This window comes from Pantherophis guttatus, chromosome 1, assembly GCF_059756535.1.
Source record: "Pantherophis guttatus breed Tessera chromosome 1, ASM5975653v1, whole genome shotgun sequence".
NCBI lineage: Eukaryota > Metazoa > Chordata > Lepidosauria > Squamata > Colubridae > Pantherophis > Pantherophis guttatus.
Genome location: NC_142063.1, coordinates 231,551,245 through 231,576,540, shown reverse-complemented (window position 1 = coordinate 231,576,540; position 25,296 = coordinate 231,551,245). Strand labels below are relative to the sequence as shown.

The 25,296-nt window shown below is 40.1% G+C and overlaps 1 protein-coding gene across 1 annotated transcript in view; it reads left to right on the top strand.

Moving 5' to 3' along the window:
- Positions 1 to 11,016: 11,016 nt before the first annotated feature.
- Positions 11,017 to 25,296, top strand: part of IMPG1 (interphotoreceptor matrix proteoglycan 1) — a 164,620-nt gene continuing 150,340 nt past the window's right edge. Inside the window, exon 1 of the mRNA XM_087889550.1 lies at positions 11,017 to 11,137. Coding sequence (XP_087745676.1) covers positions 11,017 to 11,137 — 121 coding nt within the window. The remainder of the gene's footprint in view (positions 11,138 to 25,296) is intronic.

Sequence of the window (25,296 nt, the reverse complement as noted above, 5' to 3'; positions counted from 1 at the left end):
TTTTCATAACTAAGTTACAATAAATGTGTACAATTGCTGCTTAGAATTTGAATTAGAGGCTTGGTTTGCTTCACTAAAGATATATTTATCTAATCTCTATCTATCTATCTATCTATCTATCTATCTATCTATTTAAAAAAAAAAAAACTAAATGAGACAAAGACATCAAGGCATGAAGAGAGAATTAAGGATATATGACATGTAAAAGAGTACTGGGCAAGCATAATCAAAATGACAATTCAATATTAAAATTTTTATCTTGAAAGGGGAAAGCTATTGGTTGCTAAGCAATACATTACCATCCATAAGGGCCATTTTGTATTTTTCAAAAGAATCATTCATGCATTTTTCATGCCATCTGAGAGAATGTGCTATATGATTAAAAACATAATGTTCTACCTCAAAGCCCAGTAACAACATAATTTAGGTTGGAGTCTACAATATACAGCAGAAAATAATGGTTCCAATAAAGCCTTTTTATGTGTTTTTCCCCCTCTACTTCTTGGTCGTTCTCTCTATTTCTATATGACTTCACCCATATTGGTAGCTATGGGGTTATTCCAACAAGAAGGGACTCTGCACAGCAATTTCAAACATTTGCTCGCTGAAGTTGTATTGTCTGAATATATCGCTTTTCCCTGGAGCTTGCTTGAAAGTGAATAGTGGCTGTTGAAAAAAGATAAAAGTTGGCTTGTTCTGCAAATTCATTTTTCATATTTGGGGCATTTTGCACTAAAAGGTTGGCCCCTATAATTTTTGAGATGGCTCAGTCTCTAAGAACAAAGAAAGAGAAATTCTGACAATAACAAAAAATTAGAGAAATTGAACCATCCAAGCCAAACCATGATATTTATGTCAGAGATTTCACAGGTCCACATGTTATAAATTTCCTTAGGGGTGTCTCTGTCTCTCTCTGTCTCTCCCTCTCTCTCTCTCTCTCTCTCTCTCTCTCTCTCTCTCTCTCTCTCTCTCTCTCTCATCTAGAGATAGATAGGTAGGTAGGTAGGGGGGTAGGTAGGTAGGTAGGTAGGTAGGTAGGTAGATAGATAGATAGATAGATGATAGATAGATAGATAGATAGATAGATAGATAGCCATTTATTTATTTGAATCTATTCGTTGCCCAACTCCAATGGACTCTATGGTATTGTGTGGGTGTGTACTGTATAATGTATAAAGCTGCCCATCTCAATTTTGTGATTTTTGGTAATCCATAATGCAAAAATATATGTAGTCTCAAAACTCAGGTATGGGGAAAAGTTAAAGAAAAGGCCCAGCATTCCCCAAACAGGTTTCATAGGCAACATTTCCCATAATTCTTAATCAGTATTACCATTCATGCTGCTTAAGTATTAGCTGTGGTGGTGCAGTGGTTAGAATGCAGCATTGCAGGCTAACTCTGCCCACTGCCAGCAGTTCGACTGGCTCAAGGTTGACTTAGCAGGGGTGAAATCCAACAGGTTCTGACAGTTCTGGAGAACCGGTAGTGGAAATTTTGAGCAGTTCAGAGAACCGGCAAATACCACCTCTGGCTGGCCTCAGAATGGAGTGGGAAGGGGGATTTTGCAGTATTCTTCCCTGCCATGCCCACCAAGCCATGCCCAAAGAACCGGTAGTAAAAAGAAATTGGATTTCACCACTGTGACTTAGTCTTCTGTTTTCCTGAAGTGAGTAAAATGAGGACCAGATTGTTGGGGGCAATATGCTGACTCTGTAAACCACTTAGAGAGGGTTATGAAGCACTATGAAACAGCATATAAGTAAGTGCTATGACAATTGTTATTAAGAGAGTTATGGCTCAATAGAAGACACCAAACTGGAGAAAGCTGATAAGCCTGAAACAGTAACCAAATAGGTCGTATTTTTAAACAGCTTATTCTGCACAATCTGTGTGGCTCTTCTTCAAATCTCAGACAGTTTCAGCATCAGCATCTGTGAATCGTATCTTACAAACTTTCAGTCCAACTTTAGCTATTCCACATATACTTTCAGGTGTCAAGAGAGGAAAGCACAACTTTCCAATTTCATCCTCTTTAATAAAATGGATGCAGATCAAGCGGAATCAACATCTACATGCCATTCCAGTTCTTCAAAAGAAGGCTTCCCTCAGGGGAGGAATAACAGAAGAACTCTTGTCCAAAAGAATTATCCGCTGCTGTGGCACAGATCAAAAGAAATCTTGTTCCAGCAGGAAGCAGCACACGAAATTAGTTTGGTTCATATTTTAATACAAGCTTACCTAATGTGCACTTCTGATAACTAAGTGCATATAACAGTAAACCAGAAAACACACAGTTTGAAGTAAAGAAAATCAAACAGATATATGGGCTTATAATGGAACAGCATTTTCTGCACCTAAGGAAACTCCGATGCATCACAGTAGACATAGACAGGATGGACTATGCCTTATAATCCCTAGATGTAAGTGATGGAGTTGCCCATCATCTCTTTCCCTTCCTCAAGACAAATATCACAGGGAAAGAAGCCGTTAGCTTACCTTGTTTAACTAGTCTAATTAAATACCTTTTTAAATACCTGCTTATAGATGAGCCAATCTGTTAGGGCTGATTCTGCTCAGTTCCCCATTTTTCTTCCAATTCTCAATTTTATTATTGCATTCTTTTAAGCCCTTTTCTCATGTCCATACACCAATCTTTTAAAGTGACTTTTGAGCACAGTTTCTGTTAAACCATATTTGTAAATATTCTTTCTTCTTCTGATGTTTTGGTGCAGTTTTTGAAATGTGGAAACTACATTGCAAAATTTGAAGTGTAAGTGCTTTAAGATAGAATCATCTATCCCAGGGGTGTCAAACTTGATTTCACTGAGGGCTGCATCAGGGTTGTGTTTGACCTCATGGGGAGAGGTGGTGGGCATTTGATACAGGCTCAAAATCCATTTTTTTTCCCCTTTTGCACTCAAAATAGTTGTTCCAGACAAAGGGAAATTTATTTTCTGGCACAAATGGCCAGTTTTTGGCCAGCAGAGTGCTGCAGGAGGCTGTGGAGGCTGAAAACGGGCCACACAGGGCCTCCCCACAGCCATTTTCAGCCAGCAGAGTGCTGCAGGAGGCTGTGGAGGCTGAAAACTGGCCATTCTTTGATATTTCCATGTGGCTCCGTGGGGCAGATCTAAGCACCCAACAGGCCTTGAGTTTGACACCCTTGATCTATCTTATAATTCTGAAATCCTGTCCATTGAGTAATATATTGAAAGAACACTCCTCACCTCTCAGTGCTGTAAAAATGGAAGGAAAATCCAGGTAGGGCAAATTGTTTGTTTGTTTGTTTGTTTGTTTGTGAATTTCAGATGAACATTTTCCCTGACAGTTTTCAAGAGTGCTAAAAGCTACTTGCAATAAAACCTCTGTTCAAAATTCCACAATGCAACCGAGTTGAGCAGAAATTGTCAACCATAGTCAGTTGTCAGGGTATGTTTTTCTCCTAGATAGCCATGAAAATGGAATGAGATGGATTATTGCCTGATTGAGGAGCTTGTTTTTATGGTTGAACTGATCTCTCTAAAATAGGTTGGTACACTGAGCATATATTTTATTTTTCAAGAGTATTCCAACACAATATTATTTACTGAACCAGTCTTTACACATCTGTGTTGAGATTGCCATTCTTCTTCACCTATGCTTCTTCCTACCAGCCCCTTCAATGTTGTCTCCCTTCAATGTTCTGGCAGCTCCTCAAACTTAGATGCAGGACTGAAGAAAAATCGTTCCGCTCCCTTCCTCCAATGTAGTCAGCCTCTGAATGGAGTTCAGGTTCACACAATACTGGATCCAGTCCATGGGTTAATACATATGCATGCGTTTAAATCCTGCAGACAAATTTTTAATCTATATAGCAGTTTTCTAAAATCCCTGATTAACAAAAGAAAAAAAATCATAATGAAAGTGATAGTTGATTTGAGCTACTCCACTGATTTCCTACTCTGTCTAGTCTACTTCAGTGATCATATGTAAAGTTTGGGCCAGTTCTGAAGCATCATCATGAGCCTCAGGACAGTAGGTGCAGATTAAATGAGAATCTTAAATAAAAGTGCTGGGATGGCCCAGCACTGGGAGATCCTGATCCCAGTCCATCCTCATCCACAAAAGCCTAAATGGGTGACTTTGTGACCAGTCATGTTCTTTCAACCCAAACTACTTCAAAGGTGGAGAAAAATGGGTTGATTTCAGTTTTTAAATGAAAGGCAATACAATACGATACAACACAACACAACATCCAATCAATTTAATATTAACTAAATAAACCAGTCACTTGTTTCATTCAGAATTATTTTGCTTGTATTGGACTGCTACCATTACAACATTTTTATTTTTACTTTGTCTCATCTTAAGCACCAAGGTTAAGTTGAGGGCTCTTAACTTAAGCCAAAGGCTAATAAGGAAGACCCTCAGAAAACTGTTTAAAATGTATGATGTGGAGCAAATAAACAGGAGATTTTCCTTCATCTCTCAGAACGTTATCCAATGAAGAATAATGAACATTCCAGGATATATAAACTAAATGAAGGAAGTCTGCATAAAAGAAGGATAAGACGTTTTCTCGCTTATGGATTTAGGTTACAGAAAGATTCTGAATAAATGTTAGGAAAAGAAGAGTAGGAGCTAAGAGAAGTATGCTATTAAGAACATTTTTACTGCTATCAGCTAAAGAGATGGTTGTCATTATGAATAACTTCAAGTGGATTGGATGCATTCATTGAGGATAATACAGCAAGTGTCTAGTGATAGTAATTCGTATGAATTTAGGTATTTCAGAGCAAAATACCCATAAATATAAGTTGTGGGATAAAGTGCTCCTGTATCCATGAACTCTGAGGAACTTCCCATAGTGATGGATTACCTTTACTGGAAACACAAACTGAGCTAAATGGACTTTTATTTTGATCCAGCTTAATGTTCTCATTTGCTGCTGGTTGAAAAAGGTTCCATTTGCCCTTTTGCCATTTGCACCAGGAGCCCTGGTGACACAGTGGTTAGAATCCAGTATTGCAGATTGATTCTGCCCACAGCCTGGAGTTCGATCCTGATGGGATCAAGGTTGACTCAGCCTTTCATCCTTCCGAGGTCAGTAAAATGAGGACCCAGATTGTTGGGGGCAAGATGCTGATTCTGTAAACTGCTTAGAGAGGGGCTATGAAGCACTACGAAGCTGTATATAAGTCTAAGTGCTATTGCTATTGCTATTTTTAAAATTGAGAGTTGGGGGGGGAATCTTAGATTGTCTCCTCTTATCATTCTTAACTGCTAAAGCTGACAAGCAGGTTACCAAGTGGGACACTAAATGCATTTAAAATGACTGCAGCTTCATCAGCTGCTTAGTAGCAGGTAATCTTTCTACAGTGGTTGTCTGACAATGTCCAACATATCTGCAACAAAAGTTAAAGATCATGCTCTGAGGGAATTTATCTATCAGGGAATCTACCAAGAAGTGACCCTTTTGTTACAGCACGTGCTGTCCCTAACACTGTTGGTGTTTTGGAAACCTTAAAGTTATGGCTGTTTTAAGATGGGTGATAAAGTATTATTGGGACTATTGTTGTCCTCAGTGTCCAGTACATTAAATCTATTGTTATTATTCCTGACTGTTGTATTGAGTTTCAACATTGCTAGCTGCTGCCATGAAATAGGTGGCCATATAGATTAATTGGTTATATCAGTACATAAGAAACTTAGTGACAATGTTATTGATTGGATCAGTCTCTTCCAAACACTAAGTAATGCTGCAAAAAAATAGCAATAGCAATAGCACTCAGACTTATGTACCACTTCATAGTGCTTTACAGCCCGCTCTAAGCGGTTTACAGAGTCAACATATTGTCCCCAACAATCTGGGTCCTCCTTTTACCCACCTTGGAAGGATGGAAGGCTGAGTCAACCTTGAGTTGGTCAGGATCAAACTCCTGGCAGTGAGCAGTGAGTTAGCCTGCAGTACTTCATTTTAATCACTGCACCACCACAGCTCATAGATAGTTTTACCAAATTCAGCAACTGTTTTCCTTATATAAACACTGTAACATTTGGGGCAGGAAGGGGGGAGAGGAGGAGGAGGAGGAGGAGGAGGAGGAGGAGGAGTTTAAACAGACAGGCCTTAAAATTGAAGATTATTAGAACTAGTATCTGTACCATACCATGTGAAGCACCCACACAAAAATACTCAATATATTTGGTAAGGGTTAATTTCTATCCACTTATAACATGATAAGATGAAAGACAGGTTTGGTTCTTTAACAGAAGGGAGATGCTGCACAGCTTTAATTTAATTCCTCCATAGACTTGACGGACACATGTACCATTTGTCAAGTTTCTAATCTCTTCTGATTTTTATAGAGCTCTTGAGATTCCAGTAATAATCCTGTTGTGACTGTCAATGCTATAAATATATTTTAATACTCATTGGACTGCATCCATAGCTCTTAGCGACCGGTAAGATCCCACAGAGTCGGTCTCCTCTGGGTCCCGTCAGCTAAACAATGTCGGCTGGCAGGACCGCAGGGGAAGGCCTTCTCTGTGGCTGCCCCGGCTCTCTGGAACCAATTACCACCTGAGGTCCGGACCGCCCCCACCCTATTGGCCTTCCACAAAGCGGTGAAGTTTTGGCTCTTCCGGCAGGCCTGGGGCCGTTGATCTCATTATAATGATCTTGCGAGACCCGGCCACGAATAGGAGTGCATATGTTTTAACGTTTTTAAAGTTTTTAATGTTTTAATGTTTTTCTTTTTAACATTTTTTTATGGGATTGTTCGCATTGTTTTATTCTTTGTTGTAAGCCGCCCAGAGTCCCTTGGGAGTTGAGCGGCATAGAAATGTGACAAAATAAGTAATAAATAAATAAATAAATAAATAAATAAAATTGACAGAGAGAACTCACTCTGAAACAGCACAGAGGGTAAACTATTTATGAGCTTAAATAGTTTACTTAAATTTGGGAGATCTACTTTGGCAAAAATATTTCAGCTATTTTTCCAAAGCTTGTCAGTCTTTCATATGCAGCCTGAATGATCAACAGGATATCAAATCTGACACATGAAAGAGATGAATGGCTTAGAATAGAATGCACTAAAAACAAAATTAAGTCTTGTCTTCTTCATTGAAAAATTGAAAAGCATAAACAATATGTTACCTTTTATGGATAACTTGGAGGAAACAACCTCAGCGGTTAGAGCATGCTGTGAATACAGGAAATCTAAATAAGTAAATTGTTTGTGCATGTTTGTAAACTGGACTTTCAAATAAGAAAAGAAAATCCTCCAGATTAATTCAAATTTTGTGAAATGTGTTGTAGAAAGCTGTAAAATCAATCCTGCCATATCTGTGAAGTTTCAAACTGCAACTCTTTGTATAAATCATCATTTTCCATATGACTTCCAAGCCATCTATTAATATTACAGCTTAATTTTATCGTCACTAGCAATGTGCAGGGGGGAAAATGGTACTTGCAGCTATCTAGTTAATTGGTTTTCATGGAGGATTTATTTTAAACTCCTCGAAGGACATTTTCTTGGTAGAAAAGATAACTGAAATGCAGTTACATATTTTCCTATTAAAACGCGCTACAGGTAAAGGAGAGCAAGCTGTAGGATTGATGCTAAATTGCTGTCTGATTTCCAAAATTGGAAACCAAGGAGAACATGAAGACAGTATAGGACAGTGAAACAAGAGGGCGGAGGATGAATCCCCAACTTATTCCCTCCATTATCCCTTTGATGATCGTTGCAAGCCACGACTGCAGAGAATATGTTACTAAGTATGTTGGCTCAGTTTGTATTTTGACAGGAGTTTTAGCCATGCAGGAGCTCCTACACATGAAAGCAAATCATTCATGTATTCTATAAAGAGAGAGGCTATTTTTACTTACAATTTCATGTACACTATAGCCAACCCAAAAATTAGTCTGTTGAACTTTCAACAGGTTGCTTTGCTGTTTGAAAACTGCCTTCCGCTTCTCAGCACATCCATGTAGACAAAGGCTTCCACTGAAGCTGCCAACAAAAATATTTTTTTACATTTATGCTTGTATGCCATTGTAAATTACCTGGAGTCACTCTGGATAGTGAGACAAACAGCATATACATTTAATAAATAAATAAATAAATGAAGGATCTCACCTTCTGCTACTAATCTTTCAAATATAGCCAGGCATGAGGTAGACAGTCCTGAGCTGGATGAAGCATCTTGAGGATGGATTTATTTATCTATTTATCAGATTTACATAGCTGCCCAGCTTGCAAAACTGTTCTGATCTAGGCTTCCTTAAAAAGCATGAAGCAGAGTCTTGGTCCTGGCAAAACCCCTTTTATTTACACGACTGTGAATTCCTTTCATTCACAGTCAGCAAGGCTTGGCAAACAGTCTTTCAGAGGAATATTTATCAGCACAAACCTTGTCTCGCTTGGAAAGCTGCCAGATAAGTAGTTTCCAAACGCAGTGTAAGGCAAAACTTGGCACAGAGTCTCTTAGAATCACGAACAGAACTTTCCACTCTTGAAATGACCAAACAACCAAATGAATTGTTTCCTGCAGAAGCCCACTCCCTGTTCGCTCCTCTTTTGTTTTCTATGGGAGGGGCCAATCACCTCCAAGGTGTGGCTTTACTCCCAAGTCAACCCTGCTTTCTTAGTTGTTCATGTCTTCTGGCAGCTCTGCACATGTGCACACTGGGAACAGGCTCCAGCTATTCCTCTGCCTCGCTGCTGTCTAACTCCCTCTCTGCCTCTGATGCAGAGCCCTCGCCCAAGCTTTCCCCAGCCCCCAGGACTGGCCCAAGTTCCTCCCCAACCTCCTCACTGTCCGACTCTGCTGCTAGCTCCGCTGGCCGCCAGCAGGCCACAACAAAAACATGGCTCTTGGTGGTGTACACTGAAACCATAAAAACATATTTTAAAACATTCAATAATTACAAACGTTAATAATGACATGATGGACAAGTAGCGCAATGCATATCTTGTAGTTGGTGGAATGTAGTCAGCACTATCTTAGTTTTTAAATCAATTTCCAGGCTAAAGATCCTAATTTGCATAAAAGGCTGGAACTAAAACTGAGTTTTGGTTATGCTTGTGCCATTATGACAAAAAATGTGCCTGAAGTGACAGGTATTGATTGCCCTTATTGTTATTAAGTAATGCTGCATGTGCATTAGTATGATGAAGGCTGGTAACCTAAACTACTCTCTCTTACTTCTCTAAGTAAGCTCTTCTAACTAAGAAGCTCTTAGTTAAAGCCTCAGTTGAGAAAAACCATAATGGGTGGTTAAGGTTGATATTAGATGACAAACATGGAATATAAAAAATGTGGCTTAGATTGTAAGAGGAGTCAGTGATAACAAGCATGAATTAACAAATGAACTGAAAGAAAAATTACTCTCAACTTCTTAGTCCAACCAAACATGATGAAAATGTTAAATGCTGTGAGAACATTGGAATCTTACATTTTAACAGACACGTTAAAATGGCTGTTATTTGCTTCATAAATGCGTGGAAACTGCATCTGTGACTGACAATTGAAAGAATTCTATAATTGTTCCCCCATACCATGCGTCTCCATTCAAATTGTCATGAATGCCTCATGAGGACTAGTTCATTAACTAGTCTTTTCATCCATTGTTGCAACATTTTAGTGAGTCAATAATGAAGAATACAATAAATGACATTTAACTTATTTTATTAAATTTAAACTAGTGCAAAAGAAACTGTTCATATTTCACTTTGGCTGAATGAGCAGTTTTCATTAATCAGAAGACAAATATCTCATTTTATATCTTGAGAGGAAGCCATCTTGATTTTTGCTTGCCAATGTTATGTTGTGCCCTCAGTACACACTTGTTAATTTTCAAAGATGAGGCAAAACTGTTTATATGCATATTTACCTTCAGACATTGCTAGTACCCTCGAGGCAGCAATGAATAGCTTGAGAGTTCTTAAAAAAGAAATTTGTAGACATTTAAAAATCCTAATAACCATTTACTTCTGGTTCAATATGGTGTCACCGTGATGCTCTCTTAACTCCATCCATTGAAAACATTAACAAGAATGGGCTAGAAAAAAGCTGAAATTGTTTCAAGGTTTATTTATGTACTGTTTATATATAAACCATGTGTGAAACTGTGAGTGTAAGTTAGAAATCTTTGGGAGCATTTGGGCTTAAGGCATTTCAGAGCTGGGATAGACATCAAATTGCCAACAGTCAACTGCTTCACCCACAAATAAAGCTTTGCAGTCATGTAACTTTCGTTTCTACCATGAAGTTTCAGGTTTGGCACCTCCAGGTGATCAATTCTATCTGTTAGAAAAGTCAAGTTGCAGCTGTTCTGATCTGGGCTTCTTTAAAAAGCATAAAGCAGAGTCTTGGTCCCAGCAAAACCCATTTTATTTACACGACTGTGAATTCCTTTCATTCACAGTCAGCAAGGTTTGGCAAACAGTCTTTCAGAGGAATGTTTATCAACATAACTTTATCTCGCTTGGAAAGCTGCCAGATAACTAGTTTCCAAACGCAGTATAAGGCAAAACTTGGCACAGAGTCTCTTAGAGTCACGAACAGAACTTTCCACTCTTGAAATGAATGAATGAATAAACGAATTGTTTCCTGCAAAAGCCCACTCCTCATTCGCTCCTCTTTTGTTTCCTATGGGAGGGGCCAATCACCTCCAAGGTGTGGCTTTACTCCCAAGTCAACCCTGCTTTCTTAGTTGTTCTTGTCTTCTGGCAGGTCTGTGCATGCGCATGTGCACACTGGGAACAGGCTCCAGCTGTTCCTCTGCCTCACTGCTGTCTAGCTCCCTCTCTGCCTCTGATGCAGAGCCCTCGTCCGATCTTTCTCCAGTCCCTAGGACTGGCCCATGTTCCTCCCCAACCTCCTCACTCTCCGACTCTGCTGCCAGCTCCACTGGCCGCTGGTGAGCCACAACAGCAGCTACCATCTCCCACAGAAGCTCATGGAGTAAGTGTTGTGACTCCGGCCCCGGAGGTTGATTTATTTTCGCATGCTGAGTCGGAAGATGATATGGAGGAAGCTGGCATGAGCTATGTACCAGAGGGGCCGTCTTCACTGGTGAGTCAGCAAGAACTGACAGCTGCTGACATGCCTCTGGACCCCAGCCAAATTGAGGAGGAACCAGAGACTGGTAATGAGGAGAGGGAGCCCCTATTGGATGCAAGAGAGAGACGTAGGAGACGTCGTAGAGAACAGCTATGGCCACGTCCAAGAGGTGTGGTCAAGAGATGTAGGGCCACACTGTACAAAGTATAAAAGGGATGTGGCTGGGCCAGAAAGGCGTGGTGAACAATTTGTTGGCGTTTTGGAGTTTAGAACTGCTAGTTTTGAGTTTTGAAAAGGAGTCTGCATTAACCTACTGGCCATCTGCCAAGACCTCTGGAACATTGCCCGATAATTACTGCACTGATATACCTTTGGAACATTGTCGGTAACTACTGAACTGTTTATTAAAGGGCCAGCTTCAATCTCTCTAGCCTGTGTTTGTTACTGCCGGGCTATTTGAGCTTCTGCAAGGCCACTCGTGGGAGGGGACAGAACAGTAACTTTAAGCCTTTCTCTTTCTCAGCCCACCTCGTTTCACAGAGTCATTGTGAAGAATGCCTCCTGAACAAAAGCTGGAATATCAATGCAACAAACAATGCAACAAACATCTGTGAAAATAGATAAAGGTAGTTAGTGTGTAGTAGGAAAAAAATCTGTTACTAGGGGCAAACGTTTGCTGAAAGAAGCAAAAATGGTTTCCACTCATTTTATTACATGGAAGGGAGGTTTGAGAATGCCAAGAGAACTACAGCAGGAATGGACTGTGTGATGTACAGTGTGTGTGATAAAACAAGAAGACTCAGGGTCAAATAATGTCAGGGTGATGAATGATCATGACGTTAATACAAAAGTAAATGTGGAAGTGCATCGAGGTGGTTTGGTTATGGAGAGAGAATGAATGAGACTCACATTGCAAAGCCAAACTATAATGGAAGACTGAATAGTCAAGAGGAAGGGAAGAATGAAAAAGTCTAGATGGAGGTTAGCGAAAACCTGAAATACGGAAGAATGAGATGCTCAAAGAAAAGGCAGTATGTGAATCTAGGCATGGGTGTGGTACAAGCAGGGATGGTTTGCATTGATAAAAAAATGTGAAGATATACTGTAGAACAGGGGTATTAAACTAAAGGCCCACTGGTCCATGGGGTGCTTAGATCTGGCCTGCAGGGCTGCCCTGGAAACAGCAAAGGACCGACATGCGGTGCCTCTGCCAGAGAAAACAGAGCTCACAAGAACCATGGGCGGCCCTCCGTTTTTGCTGGCAAAGAGTTGCAGGAAGCAATCGTAGCTGAAAACAGAGCTCAGGACCCCGTTTTCACTGCCAGATGCTCAGGCCACCACAAGTGCCCCCGACATGAGTGATGTTGAACTGTCCATGTGCCCCCTGGCCACATCCCTCAGCCCCCTGAGGTCAAACACAACCCTGATGCAGCCCTCAATGAAATCAAGTTTGACACCCCTGCTGTAGAGTGAATGGTGTTGGTATAAACTTTCTTTAGTTCTTTTTTATAAAGTTGCTTTTGCGTTCTGTTTTGTAGATCTTTTCTTTGTTTTGCATAACATTCCTTACCCTAAAAGGGAATTGTGTGATAGATATGTATGATGTTTCATTGCAGTGCTTTGCCATTTTGATTCTAACTCTTTGAAATACTTTTATACCCTTTGAAATACTTTGAAATAATTTTGTTAATATGTCTGCTATTTTATACATGTAAATATGATAGTCTCTATTTAAAAATATTGCATGAATGTTGCATTTTATGTGAATTCAACTCCTGCCTTAGCCATGAAAGCCATCCTCCCAGGGTTGATGTTGTGGGGAAAATAGGAGGAGGGAGGTGTATTGTTCACCACATGAGTTATTTCAAAAATAATGAAGGCGGGATATAAATAAACAAAGTAAAATTAATTTTAAAAAATAAATAACCTGATAATTTATTTTTTGTTATAAATTTAAGTCACTGATTGGCTGTTTCCTCTATTAATCTCTGGCTTAGTTCACATACTGCATTTTTCTTTAAACTAAAATTAAACTTTTCTTTAATTTGGGTTTTAGAAAATGTCTAAATCTGCTTTTGAGGAGGCTCTGATTATATTTGATTCAGACCATTTTGACATCTCTCTCAAGTCCAGGTTTGAAATTTTGGTTTAGTTCAATGTCTAAACCAGTGGTGGGTTCCTTCCGGTTCGGTCCGGTTCGGCCGAGCCAGTAGCGGTGATGATATGATATCACCGAACCGGTTCTCCCACCCCCCGCCCTCCCACCCCCCCCACCCACGTTATTCTTACCTTTTATTTGATCCCACCCCCAATCTATTGCTGCCTCCTGAGTTCCAGCTGATGACTAGAGGGAAAAAAACTGTTTAAACTCTTGCCGTGGGGCTTCAAAGGGCCGTCCTACATCTGATCAGTGTTAAAAGCAAACAAATGAGTCGGGTCGTAAGTGCGAGGACTGGTCGTAAGTGCGAGGACCTTCCAGAAATGACCCTGACCAGCTAGCCATGCCCACCTAGTCACATGACCTCCAAGCCACACCCACAAAATAAGCCACGCCCACAGAACCGGTAGTAAAAAAAATTAGAACCCACCCCTGGTCTAAACCCAGCCACCAGTTTACAAAAGCATAAATTCAAACCCAAATTTCAATTCAGATTAGTAAATGCTTTGCCAGAAATTCATTAAGAATTTCCAATAAAGACGTTGTCCATCTGCTGCTGGGATTAATAATAACTATAACAGTTACACGTCTGAGAAATATGAAAGGGTTTCCCCAACTTCAGAGTTTTGTCTTCCTATCGGCCCATGCTGTGTGGAAAATTATTTTTCTCTACTTGATTGATTCTACAAGTTGTTGTCACAGAAATTACCAGCAAAAGAGCAAGATCAATACAGCGCAGCATGAAGATGAAACAGCTTATTTGTAATGTAGTTTGTGTTCTTCTTTCTCTATCTTTTCAAACCCACATTATTTTCCAAATGCATACATTGGAATAGAGAAGAGTGGAATTTCTTTCCATCATTTAAGCATTGCAATGCCAACTCCTTGGCGGCGCAGCAGACTAAAGTGCTGTTAAAGTAGCACTTAGCTGCCAGCTGCCTGCAATCACTGCGAGTTCAAATCTCACCAGGCTCAAGGTTGACTCAGCCTTCCATCCTTCCGAGGTAGGTAAAATGAGGACCTGGACTGTGGGGGCAATAAGCTGACTTTGTATAAAAAAGAACCCCGCTTAGGAGCGGCCAAAAATCCTACTAAGCAGGTATATACAAAAGTATGAAGACTATTGCTTAACGCTTTGTAAGCCGCCCTGAGTCTCTGGAGAAGGGCGGCATATAAATCGAACCAATAAATAAATAAATAAACTCTACTCCTTTTTTCCTCTGCATTGTGATGTCCTAAGCATATACCCAAGGGGTGAAGTTTATGTCACAACACCACAGCATTCATTTTACCATTCAAATGAAACCTTCAAATTTGGCAGACACCTCAGGAATGAGGAATGGATCCAGACAGTCAGGAGCTATTGTGGGAAGTCAAAAGTTTCTCTGCTATGTCCTCTGTATCCAGGAAAACACAGTGTTAAACAAAATGGAACCAGCAATTTGCATTATTTACTGCCAATCAGGACAGGACTTAAAGGTGTCAATAGAGAACATGATTTCTCAGAGATCAAACAGGCTCAGGATAGAAGCCCATATCTCAATCTATACTAACTATCTGAACTTCCCAGTACTTTCAGATAGGATTATTGTTTTTAGCATTTCTTGAAGATGTCAGATTTTTGTGTCTGGAATAATTTGCATGCAAGACATCAAGTTTTCCACCACTGCACTACAAGTCTGCTTCTTTTATTATTTGTTTTGCCAATACCCAAACAAATTTGAACAAGCATCCTCTCTGTGGCAGAACTAAACTCGTTCTTATTTTGAAAAAGTTTTCATAACATACTGAGATATATCATGGAATGCAGAATGCAGAAGTAGGAACAATAAGCATAAACAATTGACACCGCTGAGCAAATCTAAGACGGAGTTTCCTCAAGCTGCTATGGCATCTGTTCCTAACTGTTCTCATTTTGGCGTGCAATGGAAGATTTGCATGCGAGTAAAAGAGAGAGGAACATATGGTCGCTACCTTCAAATTGTCCCATGCTTCTCAACTACCCCAATGAAATAGAATTATAACATTGTTTTAACACGGGTGTATGTCTGTACCTCTGCATGAACGCAGATATTTATGTCGGCACACCTACTTATATATTCAGACATGTAGCTTCACTCTACAAAGAGGGAGAGATTTTCATCCCTTAACTTTCAATAAAATAGAAGTATGCCAAACCACTCATGCTTTGCTAAGTTATTGAGATGCTCCACAGGTGTGATGCTAAGCATAATCACCTCCATCTTTCAGGCATTCACATAAAAGCATTTAACTGTGGCCTTGAGTGGGAAGGAGGGGGGAGAACAGTTGCTCAGCCCCTGGAAAGCAGAAAGCAAGAGAAAGAGACTCAGAATATCCTCACCTTGCTCTGGTTGTCCTTAAAAGAGATCAGGGAAAGTTTTGGTGCTGTTAAATTACTTGCACAATCCAAGGACATTCCTGGAACCTGCCTACCTTGAAGGGCTGACAACATAGGTTGTATTGCTTGCTTTTCTTTGTATGTGTCTTTTCATATCACATCTAGTAACTCTTTTGACCTTTATATTATACATACTGCACTTCTGCCCACCTCCCTCTCTTCATAAATCTAACCCTAAACATCTTTGGACCTTTCCCATTGTGCCATATAATCACAACATGCCCTGGCAATTTTCTTTTCAGTCTAACCCTGTGATACTGTTTTCTTGTCTCTTCCAACCCATGAGTAAGACAATTGTCCTTAACTGTCCTTAATTGTCCTTCTCCTTAAGGACAATTTATATCACCCTTAGCTGTACTGATGTTAAAAGCCCTGTTAAATCCAGCAACAAGGGGCAGACAATCTGTTCTGCTTTGGCACTTGTAATATCAGAGACACAGTCAGGAGATCAGTGAAGAACTTGATGGTGGCATCTTCCCTCCTTTCTGGATTCTGTGGATTCTGTGGATTGATGACTATGGATTCAAACTATCCTTCTGTAAGGCCCCTGGTCCAGTGGTGAAATCCAAATTTTTTTACTACCGGTTCTGTGGGAGTGGTTTGGTGGGCGTAGTGTGGCTTGGTGGGCATGGTAGGGGAAGGATACTGCAAAATCCCCATTCCCTCCCACTCCTAGGGGAAGGATATTGCAAAATCCTCATTCCCTCCTCACTCCTGGGTGAAGGATATTGCAAAATCTCCATTCCCACCCCACTCTGGCGCCAGCCAGAGGTGGTATTTGTTGGTTCACTGAACTACTCAAAATTTCCGCTATCGGTTCTCTAGAACCTGTCAGAACTTGCTGGATTTCACTCCTTGCCCTGGTCATATTTTCAACTTTGTGCCTTTCTTCATTTTGCAAACCCTATTTGCTAAATAGTTGTCCCCTGGCTAGACTGAGGGGCTTAAGCCCATTTCTCTGTTTTGGTTTGTAAGTTTCAATGCCAAACCTAAAATGTATTTGTTTAGCATTCATTGCCTTCTTAAATAGCTACTAAAGATTAATTATTTGAACCTTCAGGGTTGAATGTGTTTACAGCCTACAGAGAAACAATGAAGACTTACTGAATCAGAATCCAGCTGTGGAATACCACAAAGCTCAGTTACCAAGGGGAGGAACTCTGTACTGAAGCCATCTGGCTCCATCAGTTGCTTCAACTTAACGACCACAGCAGGAAACAAATGGCAGATACATATCTTTCAGTAATTGTACTTCATGAAGGAAGCAGGGGACACCTCTGGGAGTACAAAGATAAAAGGCAATTCAGTCATTCTCACACAATTGGCTATTTCAAAGAAGGGTTATGCAATTCCTTAATATTAATCTAATCCAGTTTTATTGCTGCTTTTGCAAGGTGGAGTTCCATGCCAGCAAATTTATCTCTGGACTTTCAATAAAACATCTCAACATAAATTCACTGTTCTTTTTAGGTGGTAGCTGGAGACTGTTCTTAATTGCAAAACTGTACAAAGTAGCACAGTTGGGGGCATGGAGGTCCATTGCTTTACCACAGCAAGAAAGACTTAAACGCTCACAACAGTGTGACGCTGTCTACAAGTGGCTTCTTATCTTCTCTATCCCTTGGAATTATCATATGACCAAATACAGGTTGGGTTCACACATTGTGCTAAGCCAAGTTCTGTTAAATGGTAATTTACCAAAGCAAAGGTTGAAGAACATTTAGGTAGGTTCAACATGTGAAGGCATAAAAACTGGTTTTGAGATACCAAGGATCAGATTCATATCTTAATTACTTCATGGCTTTGTATGTGATGTATGCAGCTAAAATGTGCCAATTAATGGTACTATGCAAAGAGCAACTTTGTAAAGTACTTCTTTACATACACATTTTTGCTTTGTCTCCTGATGTGTCTGTTTCAGCTTGAAACTATGGCTATGTCTATGTTTACTTACTACATAATATAACTTGGCAGTTTTTTTTATTCTGCTTTCAAATAAATTACCTTTGTTTTAATATTTTTAATACAGTGCTACACAAGCAATGGTTAAAGAAAACTTTTATTAACTTTTAGAAGCAATGTGACCAAACCAAAAAAGAAAAAGAAATCATAAATATCAGAAAAATATTACAGAACGTTGGTTGGTAGCAATTGAAAAGCTTTGCAATGATTTCTGGCTCACAGTAGTGCAGGAAAATGACTTTCTCTACCTATCCTAAATCATGGTGTGGGAATGAGCAACACTTAGACAAGTGGAGTTGAATTTTGTTGTGGAAGAATTATAAAAGTGCCCCAGTTCAGTGTGAGATCAAATCCATTGAATCAGAATTCTTTAATTTAAAATATATACTATGCATTCACTGTATATGAATTCCAATATTATATTGATTGTACACTAATATTATTAGAATATAATGCTATAAGATTGTATCATAAGAGGAAGACAAACAGTAAGTAAATAGGTGGGATGAGGGGAAAAAGTGATCCTGAAAGGCTGACATTTGTTCATCCTGAACTTCTATTCAGCCTAAGTAGAGTAACTAATACAAGAGAACAAAGGCGAGGAAGCTCAAAAGAAGGTTGATTAAGGAGGATGAGCTACAGAACTGGCTGAAGAAGAGCAGATGGGGTAAGACAATATTGGTTCAGAGAATCATCTAAATGATAATCACCCAATTACAACATTTGTCTGCAACCCACCCACCCACCCCCCATTATCTAAGCATTCATGGAGCAGGAAATTAAACATCCATGGCCTAGCTTTTACTGAAGCAGACAACCTTCTCAAATGTAAAACCCAACAGATCAAATTCCATTGCATTTACTGTAATAGCCCACAAGCAGACTTGTTTTGTACTTAGCTAACGTATCATTTGGGTTGAAGCCTTGAATCCCCAGGAAAGCTACCTAAAGGTAATCTATTTCAGAAGCTCCCATGGAGACTCATGACCTAGCTATTTAAGCTATTTTTTCCCCATTTACCAAACCTCATATTACGTAAGCTGATTTGAAATGATTGACTTCCCTGGAAACTCTTTCACCCTTATTAGATATCCAGAGTCTTTGTTCAGAATTATATGATGTAATTAATGCATCGATGTAAGTTTGGGATAGGAGCACATGTTCCTCTCGGTTTTATTATGTCCAAGTTGCTGCCATTATCCTTTTGAGGACATGTGGTATGCCTGTTGGTTTGGGTTGCCTTGAAGCAGAATTCTCAGGGAGCCTTCTTCTTGGGGCCATATCTATTGAGATTTCCCTTATACCAAACCTTCTTCATGGATATCTCTCCCTATCTCCCTATCTCTGAATCTTGTACTTGAGAAACATTTCCTGCAATTGTATACTTCCAAAACCCCATTGTGATGAGGAATTAAACAGACAACTGGCCAGGTTACGTTGCTAGAAGGTATGAAGGATAAAAATTGCATTTTAATGGACTATGGTGGATCTCGTTTATATGGTGGAATGGAACAATTCCTGGATCAATGCCTGAAATTATGACACCAGTGTTCAGAACTATCAGCTTTGGCAAAGGGACAGTATTCAGTAAAAAAATTTCTTAGGGTATAGAGGATTCAGGTGCAAGATGCAAGCCAAGCCAAACTGGCATTGTGGTATAGAAGGCCAAGAGTCTTAAGAGGGAAATGATTGTCTTAGAACAGGGGTGTCAAACTCAAATCTGGCCCATGAAGTGCTTAGATCTGGGCCACGGGGCCGCCCTAGAAACAGCGAAGGACCAGCCTGCGGTGCCTCTGCCAGTAAAAACAGATCCTTGGAGGCAACGCGCAGGCCCCCTCCCCCCGAACTCCATTTTCCCTGGCAGTGGGCTGCAGAAGGTTGTGGTCAGCCAAAAAGAGACCTCGAGCTGGCCATGCCCACCTTGGCCACACACACACACACACACATACACACACCGAAGTCAAATACAACCCTGATGTGAACTCAACTCAAACTCAATGAAATCGAGTTGGACACCCCTGTCTTAGAATGTCTTTCATCCTTCCTAGCATTTTCCATGCTCACCCCTGCTGGGTCACATCCAGAATGGAATATATGTAGCAGTTCCTGGAGGATCATCTTTTAAAAAATCATCAATCAAGAATAAGATCCAGCTGTTCATGAAAGGTAATCTCTGAGAATTAGGTTTTCTTTACTTATGTTACAGTGGAATAAATTACACCCTAAATTATTACCCATGAAGACTTCCTATTTCTCTTACATTTCTCACAATAGCCATAGAAAATATTTATCATAGTTATTTGCCCTAATTGCAGATTGCTTGAGAGCAGCAAAGCATTTTATAAGAAACTTTTTTAAAAAAGCAAGGACTATGTCTCAGTCCTTTGATCCATTTTTTTCTCCTTTAAGATAAGTTTAAAATGATGCTTAAAGCTCAAGAGGGCTATTGAGGAGTTCTAAATTGCTTGAGTAGGAAGACTTCGCAGGCTGATGATTGATAGGCAGAAACAAGCCTCAAAGGATTTCTGGAGTATAAATTTTTTGGTCTATGATTATGGCATTTGGCGTTGTACTGCAAGCATCAACCCATAAGTCCTACAGATGGAAAACTTTTGAAAAATGTAATTGAAATTATGTATCCCATACTTCATGTTGTTGACAATATATATAATTATCCAAACCAATGCAGGATGATACAGGCTGATAAAAATAGACTCTAAAAAATTGGAAAATGTGAGCCATCTGGTAGACTGATTTTTACGCCATGGGAAGTCCTAATATGTTTGCTAATAGCAAACTATCACCATGTGTTCCCAGCCACAGTAAATAGAATGCAGTTTGAACGACGTCTCTCTCCTGTGGAATGATATATGTAATGTTATTCCGGCCCTTTTTCTTTCCACTATTTCCTAGAGACTTTACTCCAATCCCTCTCGTGCAAATTTCAATATATTCCCAAACATGTCATCTTTAAGAGGAGTGAGCATTCAGTACATACAGTCACTGAGCTGCTTCACTAATCTATGCTTTCTCCTTCTACTAGTATTCATCAATTCCAGCATTCAAAATTCAAGATTTCTTCCTAGGAAGTGTGTGCAAGGTTGTGATTGGCATCTACAGTCTGATTCACAGGTGTAATACAAAGACATCCTCTGAGAGACAGCACATCCTATGTTGGGAAATGGAGAGGCTGGTTGTCTCAAAGGTTACTTAGTGTCCTAAAACTTTGGGACTAGTTCAGGGGTGGGCTGCTGGAGGTTCGCAGGGGTTCGGGGAGAACCTCTAGCTAAGATTCTGTGCAGTTCAGACAACCCCCCAAATCCCACTCCTGGCTGGTCCCGTCCACCCTACCCCTCCCAGGAGTCCCCATGTGGCCCGTTTTAGATGCAGATAAGTGCAGGGCTTGGGGAGGGTGAAAAATGGGCCTACCGGAAGTTTGGCAAGGCCAGAAACAGGCCCATTTCCAGCCACCAGAGGGCCTCCGGAGCCTGGGGAACCCGTTTTCGCCCTCCCAGAGGCTCGAGGAAAGCCTCCAGAGCCTGGGGAGGGCAAAAACGCTCCCCCCACCATGGTGCAGGAGGCCAACTAGGCCACGCCCACCATGGCCACATCCACCCAGCAACCGGCAGAGAACCCCTTGCTAAAAATTTTGAAGCCCACCCCTGGACTAGTTCTCATAATAGTCCAAAGCTATCCTAAAGATTATGGATTGCATTAAAGATTGGAACTGAATCTCATCCTTGTTTCTTTGTTCCTTGAATGTCTTTTTGATTGTGGTCAGTGTGTTCGCTTTTGCATTTTGAGCAGTTTATAAACACTGAGTTAGGTCTGAATGCTTGCCGTGTGAAAAGGGAGCAGACATATACCACTGACAAATGGAAAAGCTAATGTGAAAATTTTACTAATGAAATTAAATCTATTTTGGATGGATTTGGGCTTCTGAAATCCAACATCAGCAACCTTCCAATGAGGTCTGTTGAACTTTCAGTCTGATTGGTATTACTGTTGACAAATGTTGTTTTTTGTTTTTTTACAAATGCTGGAAGAATTATAACGATTGGGTGCATGAATACCTCCCAGATCACTGTCAGGTTTTCATTATGTATATGGCACAAATGATAGTTCTACTTTTAGATGCTCTGAGTGTTTTTTTTTCCCCTGACTGTGGCTCATTGCTTAGTATTCTGGACAGAGCAGCACTGAGCACTTGAGGCAACTGCCCCAAGGTCATGTTTCAAATAGTATGATGTGCAGTTCAAGATGTTGCTCAAGTAGTCTGCCTACTTCAAGTTATTACTTCTCTCCCAGATCTCAATTGTTGATATTATGCACCAATTTCTGATTCCTTGGATGTCCAGGTACTGCTGGCTTGGAATAGTAATGCATTTAGGGTGAATGGCACATGAAATCAACTATCAGAAAGCATAATTGTTCCATATAATTAGAAATTGCTGGATTATGCTACAGGGTCAATGTTTTCAATATTTGATTCGTTTACTTATCTTTATTTCTAGTATTTGCCACCAAGGCTACCTTTGATTATGTAGCTAAAAGAAGAGGGAAGTTTAAACACCAACGACAGAAGACTCAATGTAAAGATGTAAAGATTCAATGGAAGATCTTCCAAAATAAATGAGTTTACTAGAGCCACAGAACACTGGACTATTAAGAAGGGAAGACTCCCAAATCCCACTTTCAGTAATGTTGTGAATAATGTGCTAATTAGGAGCATCTGCAGCTGGGTTCAGGATGATAGGCACATACCACTGGGCATGAAGTGGACTTTGATCTCCAAGACCTATTGGCTGAGATTTAATGGCTTATTTGGAGTTTATCTGGCCTGTCAATAGCCTTGTGCCTTCATAGCACTCCTTGCTTTTCCTGCTTCTGGGTAATGCCTAGAGTAAGTGTATGACTTCTTCTTGCCCCTTTCAACAACAACAACAACAAATCTTCTATCTGTAGAGAAATTGACTGCACATCACCTTCATGGTGGTATCTAAAAGGGCAAAGCAAAGCCCAACAATAATAACGAACAACAATAATAAATTCCCATTCAAGTTTCTATTTGAAGAAAACCACAGCTGTGTTTTTTCCAAGAGACAGATGTTCCTATTTTATCTGCCACATTTTTTTAAAAAAATATCAAAGTGGGGAAAAAAGGGATAGATGGATGGAGTGGTGACAGCAAACCACAAAATTGGACTCTCAAGAATAAAACTGAGATAATCATATTTATGGAGTATAATAAATGGAGTAATCATGTTTATGGAGCATAACATTATTAAATCTTTGCTTCCCTCTAACAAGATTTGCTTCAAGACTGCTAGCAATGCTCTGCTGTAGCATCCCTTTGTATTATGAGCCTATTTGAACCACTTGGGTAAATGGTAAAAAACAGAACAGAAAAGAAAGGAATGCAGTCTTCACACACTGGCCCTGTATCTGTTTCACATGTCCAGTGATGATCTTTGTCTCTTTTTGCTTATGATTCGAAAGGAAACTTATTATTTCTCTCTCTTGTGTTTTTCTCTCTCCTGTATGTTTCTGTCTCTCTTATATGCTTTTCTCTCTCTCTCTCTCTCTCTCTCTCTCTCTTGTGTGTGCTTCTCTCTTCAAGAGATGCCTTAGGGAGAACTGAAGCTTTCCCATTCTTTGCCTTTTTCAATCAACTTTTACTTCAAATGTCCTCTGGCTTCCATTCATACCTGGGCTAAGCTCATACTCTGCATGTAAGTTGCTCAGAGTTGACTGAACTCTGAGATGGGCAGCAAATAAATGTGATAAGTCAATAAAATACCCTGCATCTTAGACAATCCAGTATGATGAATGTTATTGTATTAAAACTGCTTTCAATTTATATTTCATATATTGTTAATAGTATGAAGAGCATACATCTAATACTGTGAACATTGTTTTGTTTTTAATAGGACTGTCTGCTATTCAATTAATTGGCATTCTTTTAGCATCTGCATATGTTCAGTAACATATTTCTCAATAAGGGTTCCCGCAGTCAAGCTTACCAAATCCTATGTCTGCATAATAGAAACTGGCTATAACAAGGGGACGCGGTGGCTCAGTGGCTAAAATGCTGAGTTTGTCGATCGAAAGGTCGGCAGTTCAGCGGTTCGAATCCCTAGTGAGGATGAGCTCCCGTTACTTGTCCTAGCTTCTGCCAACCTAGCAGTTCGAAAGCACGTAAAAAAATACAAGTAAAAAAATAGGGACTACCTTTGGTGGGAAGGTAAGAGAGTTTTGTGCACCTTTGGCGTTTAGTCATGACCACGGAGATGTCTTCAGACAGCACTGGCTCTCTGGCTTTGAAACGGAGATGAGCACTGCCCCCTAGAGTCAGGAACAACTAGCACATATGTACAAGGGGAACCTTTACCTTTATAACAAAGGATACTGACTGCTAAAGGGAGGTCCAAACATTTTAAGTTATTTTGGGGTTATACAACTTCACTGTCATTTTTCCTAAAATGAAATTAATGCTAGTTAATCCTGATCATCCTGACCGATTCAAGGTTGACTCAGCTTTCCATCCTTCCGAGGTCAGTAAAATGATTGTTGGGGGCCATATGCTGACTCTGTAAAACTGCTTAGAGTAAAGCATTATGAAGTAGTATATAAGTCTAAGTGCTATAGCTAATCGTTTTTTCATGAGAAGCCATGATTCATACGCTTGGCTCAAGAACACACATATTGGTTATTTGCAAATGATTGTCTTGAATTTATTTATTCATGCAGGCATGTGCATGTAGTTTTAAAGCTGACTCTGCTTTTGTATTTCATTGCTACAACAGATGACTAATTATTTCATCTTTATTTTCAAGATATAATATTCTAAACAGACTAAGAAAACATTTTCATTGACTCTGAAGCCCCTGTGCTTATTGTATTTTAAATGGGACACAATTGTCCACTGAAAGTAAAATCAATTCTTAGATGAATGGAATTGATTAAATCAACTTGATATATAGAGATATAAGGCCAAAGTTTGTTACCTCATCCCAAAGATTTGCAATTGGTAATGCTTTTTCTTTTCTTTTTGATGCCTGGCATTTCCAAACTGCCTCCACCTCTTGATTTATGGGAGATGTTTCCCTCCCTGTTTTACCATTTTATTGCTTTATTGCCTTTTGTGTGCTTGTGTATTGTGTCAGCTCAACCAATTTAGTTTGTAAAACACAGGTTTTAGACTTTAGGCATGCCTGAGTGTAATTTGTTTAGGGAACTGTGCTAAACAAGCCATGATGTAGCTTGTTAAACATAGCCATTGCCTTTTATTGTTCATATGCCAATGTATCCATTTATAGTTGATTATTGTTTGGTGCTGATATCAGCCCCATCGCGCAGCCGCGTGTCGGGGCTGCCATTCCGGTGAGTGCGGAGGCTCTGGCAGAGCGGCAGCTCCCATGGCACCTGGCTCCTCAGCTTACCTCCTGGCCACCAAGCAATGTGAAGATCCCTTTCTGAATGGACTGGACAGTGAGTGCAGCTGGGAGCTGCTGACTGAGCAGCTGTTGGGGGAGGCTGAGAGACTGAGGGTCACGGAGAGTTTTGGAAATGGCTGTAATGATGGCTAATGTGGAGCAGTAACCAGTGAGCTGGGAGCGTGCGGGAGTAATGCCTAATTGCATTATCTAAGGGAACAATGATTTATGAGCAGGGAGGAGCCGGGTTATATGAGGATCAGTAGAGT